This window comes from Artemia franciscana, chromosome 14, assembly GCF_032884065.1.
Source record: "Artemia franciscana chromosome 14, ASM3288406v1, whole genome shotgun sequence".
In the NCBI taxonomy this organism is placed as follows: Eukaryota; Metazoa; Arthropoda; class Branchiopoda; order Anostraca; family Artemiidae; genus Artemia; species Artemia franciscana.
The window spans coordinates 35805932-35831787 of NC_088876.1; the positions used below are offsets into that span (position 1 = coordinate 35805932).

The window sequence follows — 25856 nt, forward strand, 5'->3', positions numbered from 1 at the left end:
TCCGATTCCAAAAAGAGCCCAAATCTACAGGAGAAAGGAGCCCAAAGCAAGCCCAAAGGAGAAGAGCCAAACCTACAAGAGAAATGAGCCCAAATTTACTGGAGAAATTGACCCGTCTAAAAATTTTCAAAAGTATTGTCTTTTACGTCTTCAAAGTTGAAGCAAAAACGGTACAACTGTACCGCGTTGACAATGCTCGTAAGTGGGATTATATGTGGAGATGAAACGGAAGATGACAATATTAACTTCTAAATTACTGCATTGATTCTCATGAGCACCAAAATTATTAATTTCTAAACGGCTTATATTAGAAAATCTGGTTAATAATGCAAGATAGATACTGAGAACAATAGAATTAACAACAGATTGTCATTAACGTGGTACCTTCAACCCTTCCCTCCCTCCTATGCGTTTAAATTAATAAAATTAAGACATTCAACGTTGCTATGATACATTCATGATTGCTCTAACCGAAAAAAGGGATAAATTTTTCCCGGATCCAAATTTAAAAGCTTATCAGAGCTGAAAAACTATTCAGTTGATAAAAGAATTATTTAATTGATAAACTGTTTTAATTTCCAATGAACACAGGAAACTTGCAACAGACTGGAAAATGCTACACCGATATTTATTTTATTTGATGGATTTTATTATTTAATTTTTAATGTATTTTATTTGTTATTTGTATTTGTTTTATATGTATTGGCACTTGAATCAGCAAGACACCATTCCAATTTGAAAAGTCTTTACGCCCCGAAATTACAAAGCTGCTACTATGCACTTCTGTAAATATCAGGGAATTCTACTCCGCGTACCGAAGATCCGATTTTAGTAAGTGCCAAAACTTTTAATTCATTTGATTATTTAAATTTAAATGATTGAAGTATTCGGTTGAATCTTGTTCAGCCATCCTCATATTCTTACTATATTGATAATAGTTTATAAGTATAATAATAATAGCTATTATAATTATAGCATAATAATAGTAATTCAGCATTATAATTTGACAAACCTGGAACAAAAAACCCTAACTGTATATGGCTAAATAGGATTGGTATATTTCTCATTATGGCCCAAAAAAGAATCGGCAATTCTCGAAAATATAAGGGGGGGGGGGAAATTTATTTTCAAAATCTCATGTTGGGGCAGTTTTATTTTATTTCTTAAGTTTTTGGTGATTTTTTTCAAAGAAAGTACCGTCAGCAATATTATTAAAAGTAAATGGAGATCTAGGAGGGAGGAAAAATTTACCCCCTCCCCTCCAGCTGCCACCACTGATGAAATTGTGAACTACGTATCACAGCCCATATCATAAAAGGCTAAGCCATTATAAATGTGATGATAATAACAAAAAACTGTTTGTTACGCTATCCATGTTATAAATTCTTTTTAGTCGATTAATATAAGAAAAGGAATTAAAGACAAATATATAAATTAAAGAGCTGGTTGTTAAGATAATAGGGTTAGATTACCATACTTCTGGAATGATTAGGTAAGGTTAAGGTATTTCTAACTACATAACAAGGGTGAAATATAAAACACATGTAACATCGTAAAAGATTATAAGAAATGAAGATTACAAATAAAGATATAATTACGTCATCCTTGCTAGATTCTTTTTTGGTCAAAATATCAAAATGACTTAAAACTATGGTTTTGGTTTATTCAAAGCAGAACAATTCAAAATACAGCTTGTGGCAGACACGATATTATTCAGCATATGCGATAATGACACAAGTGATTAGAAATGAACTTTTAACAAAATGATTTTTATGATTTGAATGTTGTAGCTGCTGATTATCTTACAACAACAATGGAAAAGAATAACTTTTCTTAGTCTGCTAAAAACAGCAAAATAGGAAAAATTTATTAGATTAAAAACATAAATGTCAGCTGAAAATTGACCTACATGTGCTTATATTTCTTTATTTCCAGTTAAAGAAAGAAAACAAACTTCAAACCTCATAGAAGACGAAAGTCAATCCCCGAGGTTAAGTCTCATTGGTATATCGAAAAAAAAAAATTTTCTTCAGAGTAAATAGATTGATTTGAAAACTTTCGAAATTTAAGAAACTAGAAAACAGTGAAGTAAAGTTTTTTCAGAAACAACAACCCTTTTAACTTTTAAACAATGTAAACTGAATAATTTTCGAAAACATTTTCTGTCTATAAATTTGACGGCCAAGACACTTAAAGTGCATATTTTTTATATAGGAAAAAATATATAAGAAAATTAAAAGATTAGACAAACAGCGAAATTCTAGTAAGCATTAAAAAAATGCCTACAGTAGTTCTTCTGCAACAGTTAGTGTGTATAGCCGGTCTTAATTAATGATATAAAGATAGAGTAAACGGTTCACTTATTTTTAATTCTATATAATCATTCAGGCGAAAGTTCATGGAAATGGCTAGAATTTCTTACACAGACGAATTTATGACTTATTTTAATAGTGTTGTAAGAGTTCCAGAAAAAAAACTTGGAATGCAATTGCAGTAGAATTTTCAAAAATCTAGACTTCAGGTTTGTTTTTCCATAATTTAAATATATGATTATTACTTACTCAAGGTTCACTGTTTGCGCGTATACTTTGCAAAGAAAAGAGGCAAATATAAACTCGATGACATTCTCCCAATTTGAGAGTAGTTTAATTTTAATCAATGGAATAATTTTCTTAAAAGTTTTTAAATCTTTGATTAGAGGCTAGTTGCTTCTACAATACATAATATTGAAGGTCTATATGATAGGAATGGTACTCCTGTATGATAATGATACCCCTTCTTTGTGTTTCTCCAAAGATATTGAAAATACATGCATGAACTTTGGAGTTGCAGGAAAAGTATACACATTAAAGTTTCTATAAGAAAATATATCCAGTATGTATGTATAAAGCTTTACACAGGAAGCTTTTAATAACTTTTATATTTTACCATTTATATTGACACATTTATATTTATAAATTAACATTGTAAATTAATATACATTAACATATTATTAAATAACATATTATTAAATTAATATAAATTAACATATGTATTATATTAACACATTTATATTTAATTAACTTTAATATTTTGCCAGTTGGAAATTCCCCAAATTAAAACATTTTTTCATTAAGTGACGTGACATCCAGCTACAAAGCGCAATTAAAAAGATAAATTCTATCGGTATTGTGCACATTTTCAAATAGGAGGCTTTAATTTACTGGAACTATTTTTCTAGTCAGAACTTAACTAGAATGAAAACTTTTTTCATTACACAACAAGAGATTCGGCTGTTGAAGGAAAATCCATGTCTTGTTAGAAAGGAGAGCACTTTGAAGAAAAGTGATTTTTCTAGACGTAGTATGAACTATATGTACATTGGCATAAAACATGCTATTAGTTTATTTTTTTATCAGGTTTCTCGTTATAGTTTATAAATATTTATAGTCTGATATCTGTTTTTAAGCGCACCCTGAAAATAATTTCTAAACTACATTATTTGTTTATTTAAGAATTAACGACGCTTCTTGACTACTAAGGTCCCTGCGTCGGCCCTGCAGTGCATTCCTGCAGCGTGATTCGATCTCTGGGTCCCATATTACCAAGCTAAGGTTAAATCCACTGCGCCACCACAGGACTCTAAACTACATTGTTTTTTTCAAATATGATTTTGAAACAGAGGTAGGTGACTACTCTAAACAAAGTAAAAGAAGTATTAAATTAGTGGTATTTTCTTCGCTTGTTTTTATTTTTTATTTTTTTAATAACGTGGAAAGGCATTTATAAAGGAACTGACATTATATCTTTGCCACTGCCAAATATAGGCCATCGTGAACCTTGAATGCAGCAATATAAAAAGCTGATGACAAAAACTTTCAATTCATGTAAAAAAAAAACAAAGCAACGTTTTTTTTCAATTTCTTGGCACATCCGTTTTTGCTAATAGAGGAGAGAGATATGTAAAGAGCCTAGGAGAGCATGGATAGGAGAGAGCCTATAAGACTTTTCCAATGTAGAAATTAGTAGACTTTTCCATTTTATATACTAGAATGGGATAGTATTTTTTCTATTTCCATAATTTCCAGATACGTGTTCTGAGAGCCTCTTCATAAATTTCCTTACCAAACATACTTCGGACTTGCATCTTATCAAATAATATTTACAACTGGATGGTTCTAAACCTCATCAAATAAAGGATCTAAGCTTCCAATATGATTATAAAAGAAAAAGGTAAAGTAAAATAATAAAAAAGAAAACTAGAGGTGAAAAGAATGATAGATCAAAGAACTGGGCAAAACAAATAAATTTAGAATGAATTATCACAACAACTTTCTTGGATGTTTTTTTTTATGTATTATTGTATAGGCCTATAATATCCTATGTTATTTTTATAAAAGAAAGTTATAAAGACAGAAAAGCTTTTTTGTTCTATTATTTTTATTAAATACTGATGATTAGTTTTTCCAAAATAATTATTATTTTTCATTATTCTCCTTTCTTAGAGTGAATGAATTTTTCTTTTTTAGGGTGGGAGACATGACGGACCACAACTTGGAAAAGATTTGAAATGGTATGAGAGGCAACCGTGATAAAAGCTTCCTGCGGTGAGAGGACGTCGTATATTACGGGAAAGGCATTTTTTTTTTTTTAGATTGCTTTAGCATATGATAGTTTAAACCATGTCCGTCTCATTTGCTATTTTACACTTCTTTTAAAAAGAAGTGCAGATGACATCAAAGATTTAAAGTAATTTTTTTTTTGTTAAAGTTGTCATCACTGAGAGGAGTGGATCTTGGTTAAATTAAGGAAACAAGTAAGTACCTTGAAAGTTTAAAAAACATATTAAATACTTCTACATTGAAATTTAAGTGTTTTCATCTTATGATAAGTATTCCCGTATTTATGGCTTTGTGTTTGGCTAAATAATATATTGTGATTAAAATGAGTCTCTTAATTACGACAACACTAAAAACACTACACACAAACAGTATAATATCCAACTTCATGCACAAACAAAGCAAAGCAAAGCTCTAGATATAGCTAAAGCAGAAAGATTAAAGTATATTGTCAACACATACCTTAAAGCCACAGGTACTAGAATGTCTGTTTTCTAGGAAACTGAGCTCTAACAGCTCTAGAGCTCTAGAGCCAGAGGGCTTAGCTCTAAAAGCTACATACGGACCATAATGGCATTCAGATTAAAACATGTAAAAACAAAAACTACCCATTGCCTACAACACCGTCTAGTATTTAGAAAGGGCCATAACAGGTGCAGATCTAGAGCAAAATCTTGGTGAGGCCCAATGAAACAAGGGCGTCAATGAGCTAAATCTTCGGGGGGGGGTGACAATGGTACCCATAATTGACCAAATTGACAAAAAAACAGGATAAGAGGGCGTCAGAAAAAATCTTGGGGGCTGGGCCCCTCTCCGGTCCCTTGGATCCGCCAGTTGGCCATAAACATAAGCCTACTTTCTAGATGTTTTAATGAAGGCAATTTTTTTTAAGATAAACTGATAAATTTTCAGCTTTCAAGGAAAGGGAATTAAAATCTTCCTTTGGCAATGATATTAATATTAATTGATAACCTTATTCTACAAGTCTGCACTCAGATTAGAGCAGGCAATAACAGTCCTTATGAGGATTTTAATTTTGGAAATAGCAATAAATGGGATATTTGGCCCATGAAAATTGTCTCTTCGGCATAATTTTAATGGGTATTATCTTGACATCTCAGGCTATAATAGCTCAAGGCAGAAGGCATCCTTTTTAATAAGGATATATTGAAAGTGTCTACAATTATAGATCATTTGTGTCAAACAGTCAACAACCAAGAAAGTAGTCGTATTAACGAAGAAAAAAAATTCCTAGAGTGTTTGTGATTCTAACTCCCCCACACTTGAGAGTCTAAAATAGTCTCCGCTTTCACCAGAATTCTCCCCTTCGACAAATATACCCTCAAGCAGTTTTTGAAAAGGGATGCGCTCCTAAACGCAACAATTATCTCTTTCCTTTGGCATTTTCATTAATAAGGATCTTGTTTTATGGCCTTCAAAGTCATATAGGCCATTTTTCAGAAAAAAAGATTCGGAGATTATTTCAAGTAAGAACACACGCTTATAAAGGGAACTACGCAGTGGGTAATAAAGTTTCGAATTGAAATTTACGTGATAAAAACAACCATCAAAACTTCTGTTATTATTCTTCACTATAGTAGTCAACGGAACTATAGGCCTACTCATAAAAAATATGTACCCTCATTAGTCATATTTATGTCGGCAGCTGAACCACTTACAATTGGCAGGAATACGCATATTACTGTACTAGACGGGACCCTACCCCTCAAAACCATCTGCCCCTCATTGGTTAGATTTAGATTCGGGAGCTAAACCACTCATAGTTCGCTATGCTTGTAACGAACATAACTATGCTTATACTTCGCTTTGGTATGCATAGTTTATTTATTACTGGGCTTGACGAAACCATGATCCTAAAAAAAAAATTCCTCATAGTATGGATTTATATTCGGTATTTATATTCTGTAAGTAAACCAATCACATTTGACTAGCATATACTACATTACTGCGCTTGGCTGAACGACGCTCCTTAAAAAACATGAGTCCCCCATAGGTTAGATTTGTAATTGGCAGTTTTATCTCATTTTACTCTAGTTGGTTAGGTTAATGTTGAAAGCTAATCCTAGCAGAAAATGGCAAATTTGGTCAAGTAAAAATGACCTAGTGACGATGTCATTTGAATTTCAGCGAGTATGTCAGATATACAAAAAAAGGCTCTCAAATCGGTTTGTAAATTTATCGAAAAAGTTCATTTAAATTTCCATTTAAGATGTAATGCTATATTACACCGGTATTTTCCATGCAATCATAAATTTTTTAAACCGAAAGCTTCTTTTCAATAGAGGGTTTCAGAAAGCTTCTTTTTAAGAAGGCTTCTCTTCTAATGTAAAAAAAAAATTTGCCGATCGGGAGTTTGCCCAAATGAATTTTTTTTTAGTGGACGACCTAAAATCTGCCAGCTAAGTGCAGTTTGACTGCTGTCAGAATAATACTAATTCTCTATTTTATCAGTACAGAGTTGCCACCCCTAATGATTTATCACTATTTCTAGCAATTTTTTATATTGCCTGAATAAAAAATAACTAAATCAGCATAGAAATCACTACATAATTGAAAAAACATTAATAGAATCCAGTGAAGTTTTTTCACGGTTGGCAATACTGATCAGTTGTGTGTTGTAAATAATATGTCTTTCAAACAGAAAGTTTTTATTTACTCTAAAAACTACTTCGACGGTTGGAAGTTAGCCCAAATGAAAACTTTTTTTTTTCATAGAAGACCAAAATATGGGAATTTTACTCGTCCCAGAATATTGTCAATAGCATACATATAGCCTACTATATCAGTATTTCCCGCGACGAATCTTCAGAATTTTTACTAGGGGGAGGTAATAGGGGTCCATATTCAGATATTCAAGCGTAATGGGATACATTATAATTTTTTCTCCACATTATTGGGGGGGGGGCAAGTGTCCCCTTGCCCCCAACCAAACGACTCTTCTAAGTATTTTCAAATAAATTTTACATCTTTTAAACAAGAAGTTTGAAATATAAAAACAATTTTTCAGGCTGGCAGCAGAGTTGCCACCCGGTGACAAAACAAATCACTAGACTTGGGCAATTTTCTGGTTGATTTAGTGATTTTGTTTCAATAATCTAGTAATTTATTCGCAAATTTAGTGATTTTTCTTTAAGAGATTAAAACAATCGCTAGAAATTGTGAAAAATCACAAGGGGTGGCAATCCTGTCTGGCAGTTCGCCCAACTGAAAATATTTTTGTCGTTAGCCGACGTGCCATTGGATATGGCACGACAGCTTCTGTAGCAGTTGTGGAATACAAAATGTATGTTATTTTAAGACGCCCCCCCCCCATGAGAATATATACTCATTACCGTTTTGAAAATTAACTTGCATTTTCTAGCTGCATAGTGCGACAAATGTTACTCAAAACAAACCTCTAAGGTTTTTGTGAGGCCGGAGGCTTATGTTGGAAGACAGTATGTGTGTTAAGTTTCATGACATTTGAATCTTGTATGACAGTATATATCTTGAAGTTTGTTGGAAGACAGTGTATCATTGGTTAAAAGCAATGAATTTATTGAAACGATTAATTCATGTTTAATACTCAATAATCTACTAAACGATTATTGGATTAAACTGACCATTAATCACAGTTTCAAAAGATCAACTTAATTATTTTCTTTTTCATTTTATTCAACCATTTATTCAATTCACTTCTTTTCAATTATTGTTCATTTTTCATATTGTAATGATCAAATGTTATGAATCAACTTCCTTTTAACAAGAATCATTCCGGTAAACTTTTCGAAAGGAAATGAAGACAAAGCACCAATTTATTGGTTAGCGAAAGATTGTTCAGTTGGATGATTATGTTATATACCTTTAGTCTGCGATACACACTCAGCAAAAATAAACTTGGAAAGAGTCAAAAGTTATAGTTATAAAATTTATATTGGTAATTTACCAATTGACCTTATGAAAGACACTGATTTCTGTTTGTGGCTCGTTGTAAGAATTTATTAAGAGGGTACTGAACGCATTCAAATTAAGCGTTTTTTGGATAAAAAAAAATGATTTGATGCCATTATGCGCCAACACGATAGCTGTAAGATTATGTCTGTAGTATCTTACCGGATACATGCAACAGTAACCCAGCTGAGGTTGTAACAGCTAGTGTTCTAGTGTGTTCTAGAAACATCTAAAAGCACAAACCTGAAAACTCAATAAAATAGGGTCCGAAACAGTAATTACAATGACGGTGAGCAGAATTTACCTCATTACAATTTTTTTTCAACAGAAGGGCACGCCGAAAGCTTAAAGATTTTGGGGAATGGACAAAGAATCCATTTGCAACCAGTACTAAGAAAATGATGCTTCTTCGAGAATTTCTTAGCCTCGGACGAAGGTTAGTATATTTATTTGTTTAATGTAATTAAACAATATAATAAGCCCATGACAGTTTCGAAAATAAAACTAATCGGTCAGGAAAAATCATGAATAAGAATAACAAAATGAGCAAAAAAATAAAATGTTGCATTAAGAAAATGATCTATTTCATTTTAATTCTGTTTGCTAAGCATGGTCTTTCATCTAGCAACGTGTGATTTTCAACAATTTTTCTTTGCTTTCTTTTATTAGAATTTGAATCTTATTAGACAAAGCAATCAGTCAGGGACAGCACACTCAGTGAAGGGGGGTGGAGGTGGAGTGCTATTGCTTCCTTAGGTTGCCTAAAATAGCTCCTTTAGTATTATGTTAAAAAACGGAAAAAATCATCCTCTTTTTCCTCTAAAAATTGATAAGAATCTTTTTTTGTATTTTCTTTAAAATAAAATCGAAAAAAACACCCCCCTATGTTTTAATGAATTTGTACCCCTGAAATTATCTCAATCTTTTGGGGTTCGATGTGCCGCATTTGTTTTGCTTTTAATGCAACTTTATTTCGAACACAACAACACTGCATCGTGAGGTGAGATAAGTTCATAAATCTCTATTAGAGAGCACCGGAAAACTGTTTTAGAGTTTCAGGATAAAAACAGCTTATTAGAAAAAAGACCTATCAGTTTATTTTGCTAAAAACAAATGAGTTAAGCTGATTTTTAGATATTAAACTAAAATGTCAATTGCTATCTTTCATAGATTTTGTTTTTGTTTTTTAGAAATATAATTCCATACCTGATTCATTTAAAATAACTGGCTCAAACAACTGATGGTTTGACGTTACGATATTTAAGATGAATCAATACTTAAACATCATTTTTTGAGCCACAAAAGCGACAGTCTCTCTCAAAAGGAAAGGGTTCATGAGCGAGTTCTCATTAGGGACTAATGGGACTCATCATTGAAAGCCTATTCAGAATTTGAAAGTTGATTGAAAAGACAATGAAAGTCGGCTGCACCACAAAGTGAGTTGCGCCACAGAAGATTCGATGGGCTGTCAAATTAATCAAATGACATTTCTTTTGAGGTCATTCTGGGCATTTTCATAGCAGGTGTACTAGAATGTTTTTAGGGACAACCTTTTCCTGAATTTTAAAAGGAAAATCTGGAAAAACAAAATTTGCCCTTTTAAAGATATAAGTTTCTCTAAAACTAAATACATCCATCTCCAGCACAAAACAAGAGAATTTACAAGATTTTTTTTAGGATTTTAGGGAAAGTATATGTCGGCTTTAGTTTTCTGTTGTTTATTTGGATCGCTTATACAAGCTCTACAAGTTATAGTAAGACCGCCCAATCCGTTCTAAATAGTTTGGCCACAAAAAATTTGTAAAAATTTTATAATGAACGAGATAGGCTGATTCTTTATCTTAGCAAATCCCCCTAACTCTATGGGGCAAATTTTGTCCGCAACGTGTGCAGTACTAAGTTGAATCGAGCCTATATAGTAGTTTCCGTTGCGTAAGCTTATACTAAGGTTTAAAAAAAGTCAACATAGGTCAATAGAAACGAAATGGTATTACAAGAGGATCAATAAAGAAGTATTGAAAATAAGCTAATGAACTTTCGTAAAAAGCATTTACTGCTTTATCAGAGAATGTATATTTCAATTCCACATCTTTAATTTTAGGCAGTTTTATGATGATTTTAAACGATTATCAAGTAATAAAAAAAAACATTTTTTGCAACTGAAAAATTTAAAACTTAAAGCGAACATAAATCATTACGTATGGGGGTGGGAGTGCCCTCACGTCAACATCTCGCTCTTGACGATAAAGTTTTCTGGCACTTTCAATAAGTTTCTTATTGTTCTAAATAAACGTCCCTTGTGTTTCAAGCTTCCTTCTTAATGAGTTGGGTCAAGATTCAAACTTTAGCGTAGAGAGTGTAATGTTGAAGTGGGGTCGACCTCCCCTGATATAAGCAACAATTTCTGTTCGTTTTAAGTTCTAAAGCTACTCTTTACTTCCAGTTCGAAAAAACTTGTTTTTTTTTGTTTAATTTGCGATGTTTTTTTTTAATGCCAAAAAAATCTGGCTCCACCTCCAGGGAAAAATCCCTCCCCCACAGAAATATCCTCTAGACAATTCAATCCTTGTGAAAATCTGTCCCGGATAATTAACTTAAACATCTCCGCGCATAAAATCGGACTTATTTTTGAAACTTCGGTCAATTAAAACAAGTAAATTCTGCTCAAAGACAAACTACGAGTCACAAAAGTTCAATTGACAGACTAAAATTCGACACAAAAGTTAGAACCATATTTTACCAAGAAAAAGCATGAGAAGGTAAAAAAAAACTAACAAAAGGTATAAAAAAAAACTAAAAGAAAAATCTCTACCGGATCCATGAATCCACTTTTTGCCTGAAATTGAAAACAGCGTCTCATGTGTTTTACACATATTTTGCACTAAACGACACTAAACGACACTAACGGCACTAACTAAACGACACTAAACGACACAATGAACTAAACGACTCAATGAACTAAAAAAAAGCTTGTCTAAAAGCTACTCTAGATTAAACGTTATATACTGACTAAAATAACACCAACATGAACAAATATTGGTAAAAAATCGACTTAGTTAGTAAAAAAAGCTATGGTAATAATTGTATCTTATTAATAGTTTACGCATCCCTATGAATCTAAAAAAGACTCCTCATGTCCTTAGTCTTTTTGCAAAAGTGACAAATAATCAACTTTTAAATAATGTTTTTTTGACTAAAAGACTTTTTTTAAGTGCTATATGTGTGAAAAAAAAATATTTATATGTTTATACTGTTTTTTAGTGAAAAGATAGTTGTAACAATAAAAGGGAACAATTTTATTTACTAAGTTACTTTATACAAAGTTTCTAAGCAGTGAGAAAGTAAGCAATAAGAAACAAAAATGACGCCTTCCCCTTCCCGAATGGGGGAAATAAGAGAATCATGGACAAAAGCCCATTTCTGTTGGGACTGTACAGAACCGAAGTTAGTCTTTTTCAGGAAGGGGGAAATATAGACTTTGTCGCCCCCTGCCGTACCATTAAAACTGTAAATATTACAAATTTTGCCCAAAAATATTATAATTTAATCTTGATTTGTCACTCCCCAGACGTGTCACTCGGGATCTTGCCCTCTAGATTGGGGCTTGGGGTTACCTATAATATAATTTTATTTATATGTTAAACTCTCGTAGAGCCTATCCTGTTTTCAACGTTAAAATTTTGCAATATGGAATAAATCGGTTTATTTTGAAGTTTATTTGACTCTTTTCAAGGGCTAGCTCAATCTTAAGACCGAAATATAATTTATGGGTAAAACAAAATAAATTTCAGGGCTCCATAGACTTTATTGACCCATGGCGTTACATGATGGCAAAAGAGGTAAATTTACCTTTTTTCCGTATATACTTTGCCTAGTTTAGTTCCCGTATAGAGTTCAGCGAGTTTATATCGAAGCTCACATTGGTGATAAAAGTGAGTTATTTTCTACGATTGTGTTGATTATTTTTCCTTAGCCCTGATAGGGTTAAGAAGAGAGTATTAGCAGTTCATCATTATTGTAATGTCCACTTGGGGACCCGTCCTCTTAAAAGATATATTTATATATAAAATATTGGTGGCAAAGGCCGTGACACACTGGGCCAAATAGAACTTGCAGGAGTTATTTTGGGGTAGGGTATAAGGGGACTTAAATTGAGTTTGTAGATATTAGGGGCAAAGAACCGACCAACATTTATATAAAATTATTTAATATAATTATTCTTGGAAAACGAAGTTCAACCAATTTATATTTCACATTAGCTAAGATAAGACACACTTTTTTCATCTAGACTAGTTACAGTTCTGTAGGCTATTGACCTAGGAATTTTTAATAACTTTCAGCTACTTCTAGATAAAAATTGTTGGAAATTTAAACAAAAAACAGACAAAGCTCAACATTACTAATCCATTTATTCATGTATTTATTTATTTAATATATTTATTTTATTTATTAATATGTTTAGTATGCGACCAAATATTCAGTTTTAGAAGCTATTTATCAGTTACTAGAAAGTTTTACTACTTATAAGTTACCTCTACCCCCTCCTGTCCCAACTCCAAATTCAAAAAATCTTATCAGGTGTAAGACTCTTTCAACTAAAAGTTATGTCTATGATGCATATAACCTGCTGAACTAGGTTAATTTTTTATTCTTCTTGAATAAAAAATAGTTAAAATCGAAATACTGCAATTTACGAGGGATTTTTCAAACAGGAAATGCAATATTTAAATTCTTTATAGTTTTTGCACGCAACTTACTGTTATATTGTATAAGGAATGTATATTGTATTGTGAAATCTACAGTACCTTATGAAAATTATCTAATTTTGTCTTTATATGATTTCAGTTTTATATTGCATATTTTAATTTCATATTTATATGTATATTCATAGATATCTTGCAATTTTTGTACAATTGATTTATGTCTCATATACTTGTTTTGAGATATTATTGAACAAAATTTTTTAGCTGTTTTCATAGTTGAATGACATTGTGTGTTTTTTCCAGTCTATACTTAAACAGTAAAAGAAAAAAAGTCAAAGAAACCATTTCATTATTTACGTTTTATGTTGGAAAATATATAAAAAAATTTATCTTCGGTGCGTAAATATACTTGCAATTACGTTTTTATCTTAGCTACACAAAATGCTGAAAAAATACAATTATACATTCAACAATAATATTGCAGAGTTGCGCAACTGCACACTACACAATTAAACAAACATTTCCCTCTACAAACTATACCTCTAAGTAAGAAAAGGCTTAAACATACATATTTCAACATTGCACATCGACATTACACAATTGTGCCACAATAATAAACACGGCACAATTAGGCATATATTTTCGTATAAAACTATTCCACTAAATAGCGAAGTGAGACATAGCACTAAACCTTAAAGCATGACTCATGAGAGGGAGATAACTTAAGTATAAATGGATTCTATATAATACTCTGATAAACATTACTAAATATGAATTATTATATATAAAGGAATAGCAGCTAGAAATTTTAGATATCTGATATGCATTTTTAGATTTCTTTACCTGCTGATGTGGTGAAAGAAATAGGAACTATTTTAGCGTATTTGTCCGCTTCAAAGAGTATGGTAAAGGGGAAGGTAAAGGATACGGCATTAGACTTTACAGTCCCCTACCGACGATGCTGATCTCCAGTTTCTTGGCCCTTCAGCCAGGAAGTGCAATGGGGGGTTGGGGGCCAACCATCCTGTGATTTCGCACACCCTTCCTGTTTACCTTCTCCAGATTTCTCCAGGTACCCATTTGGAGCTGGGCCAGTTCCCATAAAACTGGGAACTGGTTCTAGTGTCGGTAAAAAACATAAACACCATCTTACGTTTGGCGTCACTTGGCATTTCTTTCAGTGTAATAATAAGAATAATCTAATTAATTTAAGTTTTGTTTCTATAGTAAGTGCTGTAAGCATCCTAAGCTTAAAAGATCTTAAACCTATAAGAGAATACTTTAATGAATAAGAAAATAAAATAAAATCATTTTCTATTTTACTTAAAGTATACTATTCACCTTACTCACGATATTGCCCAAAATAAAATAATCTTTATTATCGTTAATCGCCATCCAACCAATAAAAACAAAACTCAAGATAAGATAATATTAGTATTGACATTCTTTTCAATTATATGACTCTTCTTCTAATGAACGAGTCTTGGCGAAGGTAAGATCGCTCCATGGTGCGTTAACATACTAAGAATCAAACCCTCATGAGTCAAGCTGTTAAGTACTAAAAGAAAGCTGTGAACATCTTTCCATAGAGACAAAGATTATATTTTTAGTAAAAAAAAGAATTAGCATTAAAATGCCATTTTGCTTAACACAACAGAAAAAACCACATCGTAACGCTGTTTTAACAAAAATATTAAAAGAAATTCTTTTTTAAGTTCAATGTAACTATTTTGGCTAAACTTTCTTTAACAGATCTTCTAATTTTGTTTAATTTGCAACGATGATTATAAAAAAGCAAAAAGTAAACATCTTCTTTATCAAAGAAAAGAATTTGTAAAGTTCCTTAATTGGTATTATTTTATAAACCCAGAAGATTTTAAATTTATGACATATTATTTATGTATTGCACATGATGTTATTTTGAAATAATAAAGACGAAAGGAACAGTGAAATAACAGCTTTTTCAAAACTTTCAAAACAGCTTTTTTGAATATGAAGTCCGTATAAAAATTGTATTAACAAACCGTTTTTCAATATGGTAAAAGCCGTTCATAAGAAAACTGATATAATGTTGCTTGTTTGTATCATAGAAAAATTTAAATATTAAAATTTTTTCAAAAATTCTTATACAAATATATTTTTTTATTTATTAGACTCCTTAGATATTAATTTTTTTTATAGATTTGATATTATGTATACATTTTTTCATGGCTTAAAAAAATACAAGAATTTTGCACTTTCCAAAATTCACCGGTAAATGTGGACATTAACTAGATTTCGGACATTCACGGTAACATCTACGTAGAGTACTAAAATGATCATTAGAATTCTTCTGTTGTCCAATTTTTAACAGTAATTAAAAAAATAATGTATTCATATTTGTCATATTGATACAATACACTGTTTAAACAGCTACCATTCACATGCATTCTCCAGTTATTCTCAATTTTTGTTTAGCTATATTTGTTAATATTATTATTTATTTGTTCTAAATTTCCTTTTCAATTATTATTGTCCTTACAATAATGGTCAAACAAAAATACATACCGGTGCTGTTGATTCAATCTGTCCAAACCGAGTTGTTCGCCAGTTTTCCAGAATGAGAAGGCCTGCATAAATTTTTCCGACTGTGAGCTTACCATTTGATAATTCTAAAAAAATCTCTCATTGAAAAAGCTGGTTTATGAAAAGAAATTAAATATAAACTCACATTGTTCAACTTTAGTTTACAATAAAGCTCTAAAAAACACCTATGGTTTAGTTGGAAAATAATAATTCAAAGGAGCCTCACATTGTGATACATCTTCTATTCTACGGGTATGACCTTTTAGTCTACGGTTAAATATATTATTGACAAAAGGAATGGGGTAACCATTACCAAAAAGAATATCTCTGATAAAATTTATATCTGCATTTAAATATATGAATCGGAACTAATGTTCAGGGCACGATCAATGAGAGAAGTTATAATTGCTCTTTTATCTGGTGGGGGGGATTTGAATTAAATGAAGATATCTATTGTTTTACGTTGGTCTTCTATACATAGTAAAATTTAGTTTATCAGTATTGCCTATGATTAACACGTCTAAAATCGGTAACTTACTTTCAATTTCAATTTCTTGCCTAGACTACAAATTTCTATTGTAAGTATTAAGAAGCTGTAATAAATCCCGAAGTTCACTTTCCCCGTAATTCCAAAGTGAGATTACGTCATCCACGTAGCAACCCCATTAAACGTGTTTTAAAAAATAAGATTTTAATGCTTAATTTTCAAGGTTCTCGATATAAATATTCGCCAGTAGCCCGGATAAAGGAGCTTCAATGGTTAAACCATTTATTTGCTGATAAAAGGAGTCACGAAACTGAAAATACATGGAATACTTATTACAAAATTTATCTAGAGTCATTAAAACTTCACAATCAATTTCTGTCGCTGAAACCTCGATTAAGCGGTAATTTTCTTCTATTTTGTTGTTTGATAATTGCTCAGAAATAGCCATATCTATATTCGTATACATGGAGACAATGTCAAAACTACTAATTACTGCGTTTTCTGAAAAACTTGTGTTACTAAGCTTTTTAACTAAATATGCCGAATCCCTAATATAGGGGTTTTGGGAAGACAATAAAGGTTTGAAAGATGCACAAAGCTATTTTCCAATATAGTCTCAAAATAAATAATAATATTTCATTAAATAGGGGCTTAGGAGAGAATTCGCTAAATTCTTTACACTCAAATTTAATTAAAAATGATCTATCGAAATATTGTACTAAACCAATTTTTAATAGTATTGAACTAGTTACAAATAGGCCATTGAGGTGAGCTGCCAAAAAGCAAGACTAGCTTTGAAAGCTTGTATTTAATTATTTTGTTCTATTTGGTTTGAATGAATTTCAAAAGACGAAACTCGAATATAAACGCCATCTTCGTGCCGTTCGTTACTCCGGTGAAATTTTTCCGAAAAGTAATAGTGAGTGGCGAAAAGTGATAAATTCTGCCAAGTTTCCGGATGCAAGTTCTAGTGATATTATATCTCGTCCATCTTGGATTGAACATTGTTCAAAAATATTTTCGAATGTTAATTATGCAGTGCATAAGCGTTTTTCATGTTTGCTTGAAAAAAATTTGCCGTCACGTTTATGTCAAAGTCCTGTGATTCCAGTTGAAAAGTGGGCTATTGTTAAAGGCACTAAGGGTTTAAAATCAAAATCTTTCGATGTTGATTGGATGAGTGTTTTGAATCTTGTTTCGAATTCTTTTGAACTGGTATCTCATCTCCAACTGTTTTTTCAAATGTGTTTGAGTAGTTCGTGTGTGCCCGACTGGTTCTTATGCGGTAGCGTTACGTCACTTCTAAAAAAAGGAAAAGATCCGGTTTCTTGTAGTTCTTATAGGCCCATAACGGCAGCTTGTACTCTTAGCAAGCTTTTTGAACACCTCCTACTACCTTATACCACTAAGCTTGCTCTAAATGATGATAATCAATTTAGTTTTAGATCTGGGCTAGGCTGTCAGCATGCTCACCGTGCTTTGACTTCTTTATTAAAAGATGCCCATCGCACTCGTCGCGTACTTCATTTCGCAACCCTAGACTTGTCTAAAGCATTTGACACTATTTGTCATACTCAAACATGGACAGCATTATGCCAGAGAGGAGTAAATCCGTCGGTAATTCACGTGCTTCGTTTTTTGTACTCGCATTCTTACCTTCGCCTTAAATCATTAGATAATTCTTATTTTGGTCATATCCCTGTTCGTTGCGGTGTAAGACAAGGGGGAGTTCTTTCGCCGTATATTTTTAATGCTTGTATTGAAAATGTATTATCAAAAATATTGACTACGTGCCTACTAGGACCATCTGATATCTCATATCTGGCTTATACGGATGACCTTCTTCTAATTAGTCAAACTGAGTCTGCAAAGCTAGCTATTGAAGCGCTTTATAGGCTAGGATGTTTTCATCGCCTTATCCGTCTTTTTTCTGTATGTGATTAAATTTGTTTCTTTTGTATTACTTTTGCTATTTTTCTTTTATATTTTACTCCACTTAACCTCTGTTTTGTGAAGTGGGTCATAAATAAATTATTATTTTAAGTGGGTGATCTATTATTATAAATTATTATTATTATTATTATTATTATGGTCTCATACTGTTTTATTTGTCAGTCCTGTTTGAACTTCGTTGAAGTAAGCATGTTTTTCAATAACATTTTTAATTAAAAATTTTTCATTTTGATATGAGCTCTTCCACATAAGCCCTTGGACATGGTGCCGAAATATCCACTGGACTAAATTCCACTATCTTGGAAAAAATTCCTATTGTTTCTAAGTTGATTTTGCTTGGCAATTTTGCTATTGTGTGGTGCTATGGTGTCCAAAGATTGGAGGCTATCTATTGAGCTATTCAATAGTTCTAAACTATTAGGCTATTTTAGAGTTTAATCTCGAAATCATTTGCATAAGCATGGACTCCAAATGTGCAAAAACAGGGTGAATCCCATTGTGCAATTCCATTCATGTGCAATTTTAAATTCAGATGTAAATATTTTAGTATTTGTGTTACCATGAATGTCCGAAATAGGTGAATGTGGATATTCACCGTTGCATGTCCAAAATATCTTTTTGTCTCCTTGGATTTATTCAGTACTGCTAGTTAACTTTCTCAGTTTAATGCAAGGTTTGATGATGACAGGTTAGGTTAGATTTGTTTAGGTTGGGTTAGCTTTGGTTTTAAACCCATTTCTGATTTTCATAATAAAATTTATCCTAACCTAACGTAAACTAACATAATTAACCAAACCTAGCTATAAATTTTACCATCATAACTTACATGAGACTGAAAAAGTAAATTCACAAAGCTAATTGAATCGAAGCAGAGAAAAGGAAATTTCGGACATTCACCGGCAAATTTCAACACGAACCAAATTTCTGACATCCACAGTAACATATGCACAATATGTTACGACGAAATATTCAACACGTTATAGTGTGTCAGTCTGTCATGATGTAATGAGATAATTAATTTTAAGTTACAGTAAACAAGCAATACATGATTAATTAAATTACATGACCCGTCGTTCTCTATTTAATGCACTAAGTTGTCGGAATTAATGAAAGAACATAAGCAAAAATTTGCTAAAATGTAACGAAAAAAATAATTGATTGAAAGTAACATTAATGAGACAAATACTGATTGATAAAACATACCAGTATCCGGCACAATAATCAAATCAAGCACTTTCTTTGCATGTAAAGGCCAAATTTTCTTTATTGTGTTTCTAAGCTCCTGATTTGCTTCATCCATTTCTTCTGCTGCAGATGAAATTGAAAGATATTAGAAAGGTATCATAGAAAGCTATTAGAAACATATAGTAAAGGAATTAGCAACGGTATATTAGAAGGTATTAGGATGGTATAATAGCTACTGAATATAATATGGTATTATAAAGCAGCGAGAGTCAAGTGAAGAGGTTGAAAAAAGGAAAAGAGGTTCCTTTATGTTGCAATTATTATGATTAGAAAGGTATTAGGAAGGTATAATAGCTACTGAATATAGAACGGTATTATAAAGCAGCGAGAGTCAAGGGAAGAGGTTAAAAAAGGAAAAGAGGTTCCTTTAGGTTGCAATTATTATGATTAGAAATGTATTATAGAAAGCTATTAGAAACATTTATTAGTATTAGTAATGGTATATTAGAAGGTATTAGGAAGGTATAATAGCTACTGAATATAGAACGGTATTATAAAGCAGCGAGAGTCAAGGGAAGAGGTTGAAAAAAGGAAAAGAGGTTCCTTTAGGTTGCAATTATTATGATTAGAAAGATATTATAGAAAGCTATTAGAAACATTTATTAGTATTAGTAACGGTATATTAGAAGGTATTAGGAAGGTATAATAGCTACTGAATATGGAACGGTATTATAAAGCAGCGAGTGTCAAGGGAAGAGGTTGAAAAAAGGAAAAGAGGTTCTTTTAGGTTGTAATTATTAAGTAGTTAGGAATAAATATTCTACCTTACTCGCGGTGCTTTCAAGCTGAGGCGTTGAAGAATATTGCAAGAACAATTCAAAAAGGACTAGTAAAACGTTTCCTAGTAGTTGTCATTAAAGCCAAAAGGCGGTGGGTAGATCTTGCGTTGCTTTTAGGGACAATTTTGTTTCAATTTATATAAGGTGTTTGTCAGGCTAGAGGTCATTAAAGCAGAAAGACACTGACAAGGTTGCACAAACCAAGAAAAGCTCAGTTGGGATAAAGTCCTTTTGTTAGACAGTAAAAACAGATGAAAAAATATATTAAGAAAGAATAGTTTGCAGGTGCAAAGTTAAAGAAGCAAAATTTACAGCTTAGGACTTTGAATGAACCTTGTTAATGAACTCCTCAAACAAATCTAGTGAATGAACCAGAAACTATTTATGAGCCGGAAAGGAGTATTTTGATCTGTATAAAGATGTGTGTTTTGATTGATATGCTTAATTTTTCTGTTGATGACGACCACAAGTGTAGCCTATCTTGTTGAAACATATTTGTATTTGTTTTATTATTATGTATTTTATTATTTATTATATATTATATATTTATTATTTATTATATATTTATTATTATATTATGTATTATATTATGTATTTGTTTTCACTCTCTAATAAAAGGACTTATCCCGACTTGAACTTTTTTTTGTTGGTTATGGAAAGGCAGTGTGGTTTTATCAAAATATGAATCATATGAAATATGATTCATATGAAACATAATATGAAAGGGGTTGTCCCCTCCTCAACGCCTCACTCTTCGCGCTAAATATTGACTCTTTGTCACAATTCTAGTTTTTAAAACAATAAAAAACAATAAAAATTGTGGTCATTATTCTCAAAAAGTGCTGGCATTGCTATATATTAGCTTTTGTGACCATTCAATACTTTTCCCGTCTGGTATTTTACCTATCTTAAAAAAAGGATCTGGCCGACTTGCGCATATTATATTTCCACTACTGTAAGTCTTTGCTTTATTTACCCCAGTCTTATAGGAACAAGAAAATAATTCGGCCTTTCTTATAATAATTAATTAATAATATAATTATAATAAAAATAATTTTGCTTCTGAAATTATTACTTCTTTGCTGAAGTTAGGCTCAAAATTGGAAAATTAAAGTTTTTCCCTTGGCCCCTTCTACCCCTTAGTTCGTTTATTCTTCCATTAGTTTTCACCTGTTTTCATTTTATAGTTGTACTATCTTTAAGAGGTTTTTTCATTAGTTGAGTTATGGTTGCGTGGTTTATGTTTAACTCTCGTATAGCTGTGTTATTTTTCGTTCATTATCTTTTATTAACTCCTCTTGTCTTGTATTTTAGTGGGTAAAAAATAAATTATTATTATTAATAAGAGAAAGATAAAAAACTAAGAACATACTATATCCCATCTTCATGCCAATAATCTCTATATTCAATGGGCATGGAGTAAGAACAAAAGGGGATATATATATATATATATATATATATATATATATATATATATATATATATATATATATATATATATATATATATATATATATATATAACAAAGAAAAGTAGAAGAAGTGAAGAAGGACTAACTTGAGTTAAAGAAGAAATGAGCAAGAAGAAAGAGAAAGAAGAAAAAAAATGAAGGATGTACTTTGTCTAATCTTGATGCTCAGACTTTCTTAGTCAAGAGACACGAAAGAAGAAGAAAAAAGAAGGAAAAACAGATTAAAGAAAAAAAATGATGAAGAGAAAAAAGATGCACACACTCGACCTATCTTGACAGTTCACACTAAGATATCAAAATAAAATAGACAAAGAATTGAACAAAGAATAAAATGAAATGATAAAGGGGAAGATACACTGCTATTTTACCTAATGAGGGGGGAAAGAAAAAAGAAAGCATGAGGAGATAATAATAATATGCATGAATAAGAGAAAAATAACAAAACAAAGGACACACTCCGTTCCGTCTTTATGCCAATAATCTCTATATTCAAGGGACATAGAATAAGAACAAAGGGAGATGTATATATAACAAAGAAAAATAGAAGAAGTGAAAAAGGACTTACCTGAATTGCAAAAGAAATGATCAAGAGGAAAGACAAAGAAGACAAGAATGAAGAATGTACTTTGTCTAATCTTGATGCAGACTCTCTTAGTCTGGAGCACGGAAGAAGAAAAAAAAGGAGGAAACATAGATAAAAGAAACATGATTAAGAAAAAAAAAAGATTTACACACTCGACCTTTCTTGACAGTTGACACTAAGATATCAAAAGAAAATAGACTAAGAGTTGAACGAAGAAGAAAATGAGACGATAAAGGGGAAAACCTATTTACTGGACTGATGTTCACACTGCTATTTTACCTAACCAAGGGGAAAATAAGAAAGAAAGTAGGAGAAGAGAATAATAATATTAATGAATAAGAGAAAAATAAAAAACAAAGGACACAATCCGTTCCATCTTTATGTCACTAATCTCTATATTCAAGGGAGAATAAGAACAAATGGATGTATATATATATATATATATATATATATATATATATATATATATATATATATATATATATATATATATATATATATATATATATATATACAAAGAAAAGTAGAAGAAGTGAAGAAGGACTAACCTGGTCTCATCTTGATGCTAAGATTTTCTCTGATTAAAGCAAATAGTGTTGTTGTGAAGTGAACTTTCCCCTCTTCATCAACGGGCATGTTCATCCGAATTAACTTCTTGTATGCCAATCTATATGGACATTTATTTCCAAATCCAAGAGGTGGGTCCATATTTTTTAACATTTCATACGCTTCTGTATAGTGGACCTTACCCCTAAAATTGAATTTAGGTTTAAGGAAACATGTTTTTTATTTACTTTCATGGGGAGGCGAGAAATTAGGAGAATGAATTCTCTTGTGCATTATATGAATCACGCTATAAGAAATCATACTCAAGTCTTACAGTTCAGAAAAAATCTCTAAGCCTGTCATTTATTTTTAGGTGTCATATTGTAGTCATGTGTGCTGAAACACACAAAACACCAGAAGGCGTTAGCTTCTGGTGTTTTCTTATTAAAGAAAAAAAGACATGTTTTTCAACTGAAAGTAAGAAGCAACATTAAAACTTAAAACAAACGGAAATTACTCCGTGTATGAAAGAGGCTGTTCCCTCCTCAACGTCCCACTCTTTACGCCAAAGTTTGACTCTTCCTCTCAATTCTATTTTATAAAACAGTAAATAGCTTTAGCATAAAGAGCGGGGCGTTGAGGAGGGAACAGCCTCTTTCATACACGGAGTAATTCCTGTTCGTTTTCAGTTTTAATGTCGCTTCTTACTTTCAGTTCTAAAACTTGTTCTTTTTCTTTAATTTCTGAACGTTTTTGAATTAATGCATGTTTGATTTTGGCTTTCCGCAAATGAATTAATTTTTTTTACTAAATGGTTTTCTCTTAGTTTTGATCAGACGATTTAGTGAAAAAGGGTGGAGAGGAGGCCAAGTTGCCCTCCAATTTTTCGGTTACATCAAAAATCAACTAGAATTTTTAATTTTTAACGAACGTTTTTATTAGTAAAATATACGTAACTTACAAATTAACTTACGTAACGAACTTCTATATTCGTATATTTTTATTATTCGTTATTTTTAGTCATATTTTACTATTCGTATATTGTATATGAAGGGGTTTGCCCCCTCGTTAATACCTCGTTCTTTACAATAAAGCTTTAATTGTGTCCCAATTCTTTAAGATTGACCCCTGAATCACAAAAGCTATAGAATAAATAGTTGAAATTACTAAAAACACTTTAGCGTAAAGAGCGAGGTATTTAGGAAGAGATGAACCCACCATTTGCTTAATAATCTCTGTTCGTTTTAAGCTTTAATGCTGGTCCTTACTTTCAGTGGAAAAAACCTTTTCATATTTATTTGTTCATTGTTTTTTTTTTTAAATTTTGCGAATGAGCCCTCGAAAATCATGCCCCCCTTCATAGAATTTCTCTTCTCCCATGACAAATTCCTCCAAGGGAAGATCTTTCTATGTAGCCCCCTCTCCTACCCTCAACTTCGCCCCTCCCCAACCAAAGAATCCCCCTGAAAAGGTTGGTACACTGCCAAATAACTATTACTGTATGTAAACGCTGGTCAAAGTTTGTAACTTGCGGCCCCTCCCCGTGATCTGTGGGGGAGTAAGTCGGCCCCAAAGACATAGTTATTATATTTTTTGACTATGTTGCTCAAAATGGCTATATCAAAATTTTGATCTGTTGACATTGGGAAAAAATGAGCGTGGGAGGGGGCCTAGGTGCCCTCCAATTTTTTCGGTCACTTAAAAAGGGCACTATAACTTTTAATTTCAGTTAGAATGAGCCCTCCTGCAAAATTTTAGGACCACTTGGTCGATATAATCACCCCTTAAAAAAAAAACAATAAACAAACAAATAAACACGCACCCGTGATCGGTATTCTGGCAAAAAATACAAAGTTTCACATTTTTGTAGATAGGAGCTTTAAACTTCTACAATAGGGTTCTCTCATACGCTGAATGTAAGAGTGTGATTTTCATTAAGATCCTATAGCTTTTAGGGGGTGTTTACCCCTATTTTCCAAAACAAGGCAAATTTTCTCAGGCTTGTAACTTTTGATGGGTATATTTAAATTTAAGGAAACTTCTATATTTAAAATCAACTTAAAAATCTGATTCTTTTGATGTATCTATTAGTATTAAAATTCCGTTTTTTAGAGTTGCGTTTACTATTGAGCCGGGTCGCTTCTTGCTACAGTTCGTTACCACGAACACGAACTGTTTGATTATAGTTTTCTATGGAGTACTTTTTCAAGTGAAATGGATTGGTGCAAATAAAATGAAATCTACAAACTAAAAAATGTGTTTAGAAATTGTTCCTGAATCTGAAAAATATTTGCACACATCATATAGTTTCCGATTAAACACCCCAAAACAACAGATTAATTACGGCCTGAGATCGGAAAAGGACTACAACGTAAAGGAAAACATCCCTAGTTTGCTGAAACACACATTTATTCTGGAAAGACAATTGAACTTGTTTATTATATAGGAACTTGTCATAAATAAATTCAGTGAATCCGTATTCCTTAAGATTCGTTCGAAGGTGCCTTGCTTATGAAAATTATGTTTTGCCAATGTGTTCTTTCAACTTTTAATCAGGGATCGTAAAAATCCAGTTATTCTCGTATTTACTATTCCCCCCTTTTTCAACCTCCCCTCTTTCCTCTTATTTTGGAGTTATATGGGCCTACCATCTATCCATAACGTCAAAAATCGATAAAAGTTACCAAGTTTTAAAACTTTTTAATCTTTCTTATGTTTTTCATGTTTTTGACACCTTATCTTTCCAAACTTTGTGGTTTTTTCCTTCCCATTCTGTTTTTTTTATTTATTCTTGAAAGACTATTGAACTTATTTATTATATAGGTACTTGTCATAAATGAATTAAGTGAATCCTTATTCCTTAAGATTCGTCCGAAGGTGTCTAGATTATGAAAATTATGGACTGCCAATGTATTCTATCAATTTTTAGTAAGGTATCGTAAAGATCCAGTTATTCTGGTATTTTCTACTCTTCC

General features: G+C 31.8%; 1 protein-coding gene across 1 annotated transcript in view; it reads right to left on the reverse strand.

Moving 5' to 3' along the window:
• LOC136035786 (voltage-dependent calcium channel type A subunit alpha-1-like) overlaps positions 1-25856 on the reverse strand; it is a 192280-nt gene that overhangs the window by 39539 nt on the left and 126885 nt on the right. Inside the window, exons 18-20 of the mRNA XM_065717760.1 lie at positions 22884-23086; positions 19461-19565; positions 15800-15903 (exon numbers count right to left, since the gene is read on the reverse strand). Of these exons, the coding sequence (XP_065573832.1) occupies positions 15800-15903; positions 19461-19565; positions 22884-23086 (412 nt within the window). The remainder of the gene's footprint in view (positions 1-15799; positions 15904-19460; positions 19566-22883; positions 23087-25856) is intronic.